The sequence below is a fragment of the Phodopus roborovskii genome, unplaced genomic scaffold (assembly GCF_943737965.1).
Source record: "Phodopus roborovskii unplaced genomic scaffold, PHOROB, whole genome shotgun sequence".
NCBI classification, from domain to species: Eukaryota; Metazoa; Chordata; class Mammalia; order Rodentia; family Cricetidae; genus Phodopus; species Phodopus roborovskii.
In genome coordinates, this window is record NW_026126418.1 from 17,884,928 (window position 1) to 17,894,453 (window position 9,526).

The following is a 9,526-nucleotide window of genomic DNA, read 5'->3' on the forward strand; positions in this document are numbered from 1 at the left end:
TGTTATTAGTGCTTAACTTATAGTATCATATGATTGTAATTTGTAAGCCTATTTACATACCATAATATTAGGAAAGTCTTAGATTTTCATGTAACATTTTTAAATTTTAATGTAAAATTTCATTTTATTTTGATTGAAATCTGAGAATGGATTTAGTAGTAAAAGAATTTAAACATTCTTATGTTTTGGGGTTATTTTCTAATATTATTTTTAAAAATATCCTTTAGTTAACTAATATAATTCTAATTGGTATAAATTTTTAAATTTGATTTTAAAACATTTTTTCTTTTAATTGAGTTGCTTTAAATATCAGCACGTTTATAGGTACTGTTTAAAACAATACTGACATCAATATTTACAGCTTCTTGTTATATGGTCTTCAGAATATCCTGATAATAATTATAGATTTGGCTGAGCATTTTGGCACAGGATTGGAGGTGGAGGAAAAAAGATTGGAACTTTAATATTTTCCTAAGCTAAACGGTGACTGTCAGTCTAACCTGGAGTACATCTGAGTGGGTAAAGCCTCCACAAAAATGAAGAAGTTTGTCCTTCAAGGGTCTAAACCTTGAAGTTTGGTAGTTTGATCTATTTCTGGTTCCTTTTATATGTAAAACTATTTTCTTGACTGTTTGACAGCAAAAATAGAATTAATTTTCTACTTAGGATTTGTGTACGTATGTATGTATCTGTTTTGAGAAGGGAATTTATAAATAGAAATCATGTAGGACTGAAATTTACTCTTATTCTCAGAACCTTGTACTTACTATAATTTTGGATTAATACAAATCATAGAGGATAGAACATTCTAGGAATCCTATACATGGATTCAATTGATACTGCGAAAATGATTTGTTATGCATCCATGTATCAAGATTATGAAGAAAATGTGGATACATTTGGCTTATCTAAATACCGATGTTTATTTGTATTTAGCCTACATTTAAACTTTTGCATTGTTTTGTGTAGTAAAATTCAGTTTAGAGTAGACCTTGTCTTTGGATAAATCATATTTTAAATAATATAAAATCATCACCCCTGTGACCATAAACCACATTACCCTGCACTCCAAATTGTTATAATGGAGGTACAGCAGTGCCAGCTTGTTTGGAACTAATGAGCATGTAAACTAGAGTATAATGATAAAGCAAAGATTCATTTAATAATTTTATAATTAACATTGGGCCTTGTTTCTCTCAAAACTTCCCTGTCAATGTGGTTTTCTTTGTAAAAGAATGGTATCTGAATCATAATTCCCTTTGAGCTGGTTTCATTTACAAATGAATGAATTACCCCTAGAATTGTGGGGTTAACCTTACTGTGAATAACATTTTTTGCATTTTCAATTGAACTCTCTCAAGCTTCTTGTAAATAAGTCGGGTAGCTGTTTACAGACATATTTTCATAGCTTTGAAAGTTCATGTAAATATTTTACAGAATAATTTTTCCCTTAACGTTGTATAAGTAAGCTAACATTATATAAATAAATAACAGATAATGAAGTCTGAGGACTGTAAACTTTCTTCAGTGAGGAGTTTCAGTTCTCAGCTACTTATTTTTACCAATTATTATACATAGCTCATTGGTTCATGGCCTCTGAACCATCATTTTCTTCTATTGTCCTTCACATAGTAACACTGTAGGATGCTTTGATGTTGATAAATGGGACACATGCAAAAGAGCCCCAACACTGAAGTTGTTAGTATAAAAACTTCACACTCTTTATTCTGTTTATATCTTGGGACCTCATTGTTGTTACAGTAAATCTTGAAAAGTCCCTGGATAAGCAACTTTGTTGAATTTTTTCATAAATAAAATATCAGTAATAACCCCTCCAATGTACTGTTGACTAGAACCTTAATAGCTGAGAAGTAGTTTTTTGGGAATTATTTCATTTGGTCATTATGATAACAGCATATTTTTAGTAAAGTGCTGTCCAAGCATTTAATTGATAATTTAAAAAAAAAATTTAAAACTGAAAACACAAGTACAGAATATTCCATTTAATAAACAAACAAACAAACAAAAAACCAGTTGAATCCACTTGTGGTTTTAATGTAGCTCTGATTTTCACACACACTTACAGGACACTTGACTCTTCTTGTAATGGCAGGTGAAGCAGTGCCTCCCTCTGTTACTTCAGGCTACTATCCATGCCCCATTCCATGCTGATGACAGGCATGGTTTATTAATTCTGTTGTTTTTTATTTTATTTTATTTGTTTTTTTTTTGTCATATATAGGTTTAGTTTTAAAAGAGATGTTAATAGATTTTACAAAATGCCCCAGAGGTTAATAATAAAAGCTGACCTTTTAAAGATAAACCATTTCTGTCCTTTAACAATTTTAATTGTTTTCAACCAATATTCAAAATGTGGCTACTTAAAACATTCATAATTTGCCTATATTTCAGTTCTACATGGTATAAAAGTATACAAATCAAGACAGCTCTATCATCCTATTCTCAGTAGTAATAAAATTGTAAGGATTTAGGAATTATGCTAGCCTTCCCCTGTCATCCGGCAGACTGTACTCAGGCAGTACCCTAGTCAGCCCAGGTACAAAGGACCCCTTTAAAAGCAAGATCTCCACTCACTTAACCTCTCTGCTCTATTCTCTTTCTGCTCTACTTTCCCTCTCTCTTTCCTGCTATTTCCATGGGACAGACAGGACTTTTCCTGTCTCCTTTTTCTCTTCTGTCCTCTCTCTCTCTGTGTGTGTGTCTTTTTACCTGTTTTCTCTTTCCCTCATTACTCCCCTTTATAAAAAACTTCTCACTTAAGCTCTGTCTGGCTGACATGTTTGTCCTACCAAGGACAACCTTGCCTGTCATGGAATCCACCAAGGTTCCCCGAGCATTATCATAACAATTCAGTTATTATAATTTTGCATAAGAATGAATCAGCTTATTGATGGTAATATTATAAATTATATGACACATTTTTTTCCTCATAATTGCAGATTTATGCGAACACGAACACAGTTTGCTTCCACCTTCTCCTTGAGAATCATGCAAAACCAGAGCTTGGTCAATGAGTTCATACTCCTGGGACTTTCTCAGAACACAAATGTTGAGAAAATACTGTTTGTTGTATTTTTGCTAGTCTACCTTGCAACTATTGGTGGCAACATTATAATTGTGGTGGCCATCATCTACAGCCCTGCCCTGCTGGGCTCCCCCATGTACTTCTTCTTGGTATTTCTATCACTACTGGATGCCTGCACTTCTACTGTTGTAACACCCAAGATGATTATAGGCTTCTTCTATGAAAGGAAGACCATCTCATTTGAAGGCTGCATGACACAACTATTTGCCATACACTTCTTTACTGCAGTAGAGGTGATTGTTCTGTCAGTTATGGCTTATGACCGTTATGTGGCCATTTGCAAGCCCTTGCACTACTCTTCTATCATGAGCAGGAGACTCTGTGTTTTTTTGGTAGGGGTAGCATGGTCTGGGGGATTTTTGCATTCTATCATACAAATTGTCTTCACTTTGCAGTTACCCTTCTGTGGACCCAATGTCATTGATCACTATATGTGTGACTTGTTCCCATTACTAAAGCTTGCCTGCACTGACACACACATTTTCGTTATGTTAGTATTTGCCAATAGTGGTTCTATCTGTATCATTATCTTCTCCTTATTGCTTGTTTCCTATGGTGTAATCTTGTTTTTTCTGAGAACCCATAGTTCTGAAGGGCGACGGAAAGCTCTCTCCACTTGTGGATCCCATATAACAGTTGTTGTTTTATTCTTTGTTCCATGCATATTAATATATGCCCGCCCTTCATCCCCATTCTCCTTTGAGAAAAACACACTTATATTTGCCAATGTCCTGACACCACTGCTCAATCCTATGGTTTACACATTCAGGAATAAAGAAATGAAGAATTCCATCAGCAAAATGTGGAAGAGATTAGTAGTAGTTCCTGATAAATATTAAAGAATACTTTTACAGTGCTAAAGAAAAAAATCTGTCAGCATGAGCATTTGGTATGCGGTCAAGAAGACCTGAGCTCAGTTCCCCCCTCCCAGGCTGGAAGTCAGGCATCATAGTTCATCTTTTACCCAACAGTGTTGAACTGCATGTAGGTGAATCCAATGGGGTAGACAGCTGTTTTATCCTAAGAATAGCTCTTTCAAGGCTCAGTCTCAATTTTGACAAAGACATAAGGCTGCGGGTAGTAAATGGGTATGTACAGTGTCCCTATTTGACTCTTCATTCATATGCACAGGTACAAACACCATCCCCAAATCATATGTACACAAACAAACCCAACAACTTCCATGTACAAGGAGACACAAATAGTCACAATTAAGACAGTTAATTTAAAGAATTAAGTAGGCAGTATTTACATCATTTGTCAGAAAGTTCATCAATACTGAGGGCAAGCAATCTTATTCTGAGCTCACATGTTCACTGTGAATTGGCTACTTAGTATTGTTCTGTGAATATTAAAACTATTTCAAGTTCATATTCTTTACATCTAAAAATATTTGAAGAAATCTGACAACTACAAATACCACTATGTTTTATTTAAAGAAAAAATGGTTGATAAAATAAAAAGTGTGTACCTGAAATTAGGAAAGTAGCACATAAACCTATTCCAAAAGAAAATGGGTTTCTGAGTGACATTGTGAGACATTGTGGAGCAAAAATCAGAGCTTTTAATCTAGGTCCTTTGGTATCATTTGACTACATTTTAAGGTGGGACTCTTCCTGTGTCATAGAAAACTTGAGTAAGTTTTCCTTTGTAGGATGTCACTGTTTCATGTCAATAAATTCAATGACCTGATTGCATTTAGAAATACCTTTAAGGTACCCTGTGTTTTAGGCCAAACAAAGACAGGTATTGGGCATCACTTACTGGCAGGTCCAAGACTAAGCAGATGTATGAGATTGTACTGATTTCCCAACAGAAAGTGTTTAAAAATTTAAGATATTTATAAACAAAAAATTCTCAATAAGATGAGACAAAATGTGTAACAAAAGCATCCATGCGTTAGGGTAATTTGCCCACCGATTCTCTGTCTGTCATGTGACTAACTCATACCAGATGTGAATACTTAATGTATTTACTCTACACATAGAAACTCTTACTGTCAAATCATTTATTTGTTTTTATGTATTAATTTAGAAAACACAGACCTGTTATTTGTTGTTCAATTGCTTTATGAAGTTATGAATTCAATTTTTGAATTAAATATGAAATAAATTATTCTAACCACAATCTAATGTCCAAAATAGATTTTTATCATAGTCCAGTTTTAAAAATTATTTATGAATTATATGTAATTGTAAACTTTTGTATGGATTACCAAGAAAAATAAATTATAAATTTTAGACAAAAATAACACTGAAACCCATCTGCCTGTTTTTGATTCCTACTAGTTTAAAGATTAGAATTTGCTAAGATTGTTCTAATAGATGTAGCTTCATTTTTTATTAAAAATAGAATTCTTTTACAGAAAATATGCTCTGATAATGGTTCCCTTCCCCTAACTCCTCCCACATCTTCTTCACCTCCCCACTCACCAAAAACCACAAGAAAACAAATAGACATTTCAAAAACAATAAAATAAGAGAAAACAATTATATAAAATAAAACATAATAGAACAAAACAAACAGAAATAAAGAACCAAAGAAAAAACACAAGTAATTCACAGACACATATATTTGCATACACAGACATAATATAAAAACACAAAACTAAAAGCCATAATATATAAACAAGAGACAAGTAAGATTTTTTGAAAAAGAACAAAAGCTTTGACAAAGCATTATGAGGTGAAAAACTTCCACAAACACCTCTGATTTCGTGTGTATTGGACATAAACTGCTGGGCAAGTGGCCTGCACTCAAGTGCAGTTTGTATACCAGTGAAATTGGTATTATTTTTTCATTTATGAGTAATTAGTAATTGAGGATGGTATCTAGGTAAAAGTAATCTGTCTATGGTCCAGTAAATTGCCCCCTCTCTGTGTTCATGCAAGATTTTTCTCTTAAGTCCATATGTGTATAGTAGAAAAACCAGTTACTGATAAGAATCCAGAAGATTGGAGAAAGAAGAGGAAACAGTTATGGGTTGCCAATATGCTCATAATACATTGTATACATTTATAAAGTTCTAAAACTAAGTAAAAAGTAAAACATATACTCTCAGTAGAAATAAATGTTATTTCTATTAATATATAATGCTAGTATATCTATACATAAAATATTTGCTGAACAGTCTTTTGATAGTGTTTCACAAAAATCTGAAGATGGCCGTATTTTCTGTTCAGGCTTGGCCAAGATTCTCTGCTAGTTTCCATCTAGGAGACAGCAGGAGAGCAGCTCTGGCATGGAGGGTGGGCAGTTTTAACTTTGTTGAGTTCATCATGGTTGCTAAATTCCTCCCTTACTGCATCTGAAATTTAAAGACATTTTCCTGACAAATCATTAACCAATGAGACTAATTATTAGTTATCCAGGATTTGTAAAATTATTTTCCCATGAAATTGCAAAACATAGTTCTATGCAATTTTTTAAGTACTTGCATCTATGTTGTAGGGAGCAAAGGCAGCTTTGTGTGAGTGAAATCATGAAAGAATGTGTATTTTTGAGATGGGTTTTACTATGTGGAGGATTCCAAGGCCTAAATCCATGTGATATTGGCAAAGCCATTTTCATGCAGCTCATGTTCAGAAAGGCAAACATACAAGTGCAAGTGTATGTTTAGGATTTGTCAGTGTGTATGAAAACTAGCAACTACAGCTTTATCCTCCCTGATGCTTGAGACTGTTCACCTATAGAGACCTGTAAACTAACTAAACTCTTCCTGTGCTGTATATAACAAACACTCTAAAGATCCAAATGGGGGTGGGGGTAAGTGCAGCTTCTTCAGACCATACATCCTACCTTGCCCTACTTTTTCTGTGGGTACCTGTGTGTCTGTCCTTTCTTCATTCCTTTACTAACCCTGGTAAAGTTTCCAGATCTCAAGTGATATGCAATATGGCATATGTGCATTAAATGTTATACATTTATTTATGAGGATTTTTCTGGTTTTTTCAATAATTTCATATGATAATTTTATGTATAATTATTTTGAGAAATAACAAACTATTATATTGGATATAATATAATTTCTCTGTGCAGAATTGATGCAGAATGCTTTGTCAGAAGAAATATATCAACTAATCTATAAGGATAATAGACATTGTTTTGAGACACTATCAAAAGACGCTTAACTAAATATTTTATATTTAAGTACACTAGAGTTATATATTAAAAGGAATGCTATTCATTTCCTCTGAGAATATCTGTTTTCCTTTTACTTAGATTTAGAATTTTATACATGTATACAATGCATTATTATCATGTAACTGTGGAATGAAGTAAAGTAGGTCCAATGAAGCAATTAGGTCCAAAGAGAAATTTCAAAGATTTTGTTCAAGCCCTATTCATATTCTTCTGTTCCTTTCAATAAACAGATAGTGCATATGAACTTTCTGACATCAGGGGAAGCGAAAAAGTCCTGAAATCCAAAGAGACTGGACTTTTACCTTTTTGATTCAAACATGGTGTTTTGGTTAATGTCTATAAACCCAGCAAATGGAGGTTGAGAGGTTGAGATGGGATAATTTTTATAGCAAGCCTAGTCTGAACTACAATGAATTTTTCATACACACACACACACACACACACACACACACACACACACACACACACATACACACACACACCACAAAACAATTACTAATGTAAAATATGTGGTTTTATTTTTAAATCACAAATTTTTTTTTATCAAATAATGTTTAACTCAGAGAATTTCTTGTTATATTCATGAACTGTATTTAATCATGTTTGTCAAAACCATGTGAAGACACACAGGCTAATAGTAATGGGTTACCAATTAAGAGAGAGTTAGCCAGTAAGAAGCTTAAGCAATTGTAACTGATATAAAGTCTCAGAATGATTATTTCATTAAGTAAATGTGGCCCTTGTAGCTGAAGAAAACCCCAGTCTAGTGAGACTGAGATAGAAGGAGAAAATCTCTTTCTACACAAGGATATGGGATTTGTCCTTGAGAGTAGTTGACCTTCCCAACATTATGAGCTTAAAGAAAACTGATTTACTGCCTCTCATCACTTGTCAAATAGAAGCATTTCATCATCACGATGTTCTCCATTCCACTGCTACCTCCATACTGGGAAATTGGCTGTCCTGATTTTTTTCAGGGTATGACAACTGAAGTGACTTAATATGTGCTTATATTTTGTTGTGTCTTGGGAACAGTTTCCTTATTTTAATCCATTACTTTGGCTCTTACAATTTTTCTACATACTCTTCCTTACTTTGTCTATGAGCCTTGTGAGAATGGGTGTGATGTAGACATCCCATTAGCACTCAGCACCCCTATCACTATATTCTTATTCTTTGCAAATTGCAAATATTTGTAGATTCATATGTTAATTGCCATCCACGAATATCAAGCTTTTCTGATGAGAGTTGAAAACTACACTAATATAGGTTAGTAATAATTAATTTGGAGTCATTTTAATACCATTTTCATTTAACAGAAAAATGATAGGATTTCCCATATGGCCTATGACGTATCTAATCATTGGTTATATTCATTGTTAAGTCTGAGGCATAGGTTCCCTCTGGTGCAGTAGGTATCAGACACAACCACAAAGTCATTGGTTACTTGTGTACCTTTTATGCCACTAATCTTCTATGCACATATTTTGTCAGGTCAGCAATTAGTTTTCAGATGCAAAAGTTTGGTGAGACTAATGATTTATTCTCTGATAGCTTAGCTCACACATACTAAAACTATGGGAGATAACTTGTACAGATGAGTCATCCTGAGATTCATGAGGCAGAAAGTGTATTTCAGGCACTGAACTAGTATAGTTTTAAGTGGTATTTTGTCTAAGAATAGGGCTTCACTCTGCCTCTGTCCTAGAAAAAGTTCTTATAGACTTTGCTGTAGGAGGATTTTATGAAGGCATTCTCTCAATCTAGGATCAATCATCTCCCATGACCCTAGATTGTGTGAAGTTGAATTGAACTAGTCAGAACGCGATTATTACATACATCACGTACGAATATAAATAAAATTTTTTATTACTTAATATTCTTTGCATATTTACTTACATTTGGAATGACAGATATATTTGAGAGGAAGCATTATAACTAACTTCTGCAGAGAGCTATTGTGTTCCATCCATTATAAAATAATCCACTCTTTCTGAAAATTATGACATATATGGATGGCGTTATTATAGAAAAGACCTTATTTAAATTGAAGAGAGCATAACATAAATTTGGATGGACATGGAAGTACTGTAAATTTTGGAACATGTGGAAAATTCCACAAATCATTTCTTGTAATCTCATGGGGTCAGAAAATTTGCCATTCCAGGGAGAATTGAGAATTATAATCATGATATATTAGAGAAACCTCTTTAAATTCAAGATTCAATGAGGTAGGGGGTTGGATCCACTGTTATATTTTGCTCAGAAATAATGAGG

General features: G+C 33.5%; 1 protein-coding gene across 1 annotated transcript; it reads left to right on the forward strand.

Moving 5' to 3' along the window:
* Positions 1–536: 536 nt before the first annotated feature.
* Positions 537–3,945, forward strand: LOC127221971 (olfactory receptor 4C15). The gene is made up of 2 exons (XM_051183902.1): positions 537–548; positions 2,983–3,945. Exons 1-2 carry the CDS (start codon positions 537–539, stop codon positions 3,943–3,945), a joined length of 975 nt encoding a protein of 324 aa, XP_051039859.1.
* The last annotated feature ends 5,581 nt before the right edge of the window (positions 3,946–9,526 follow it).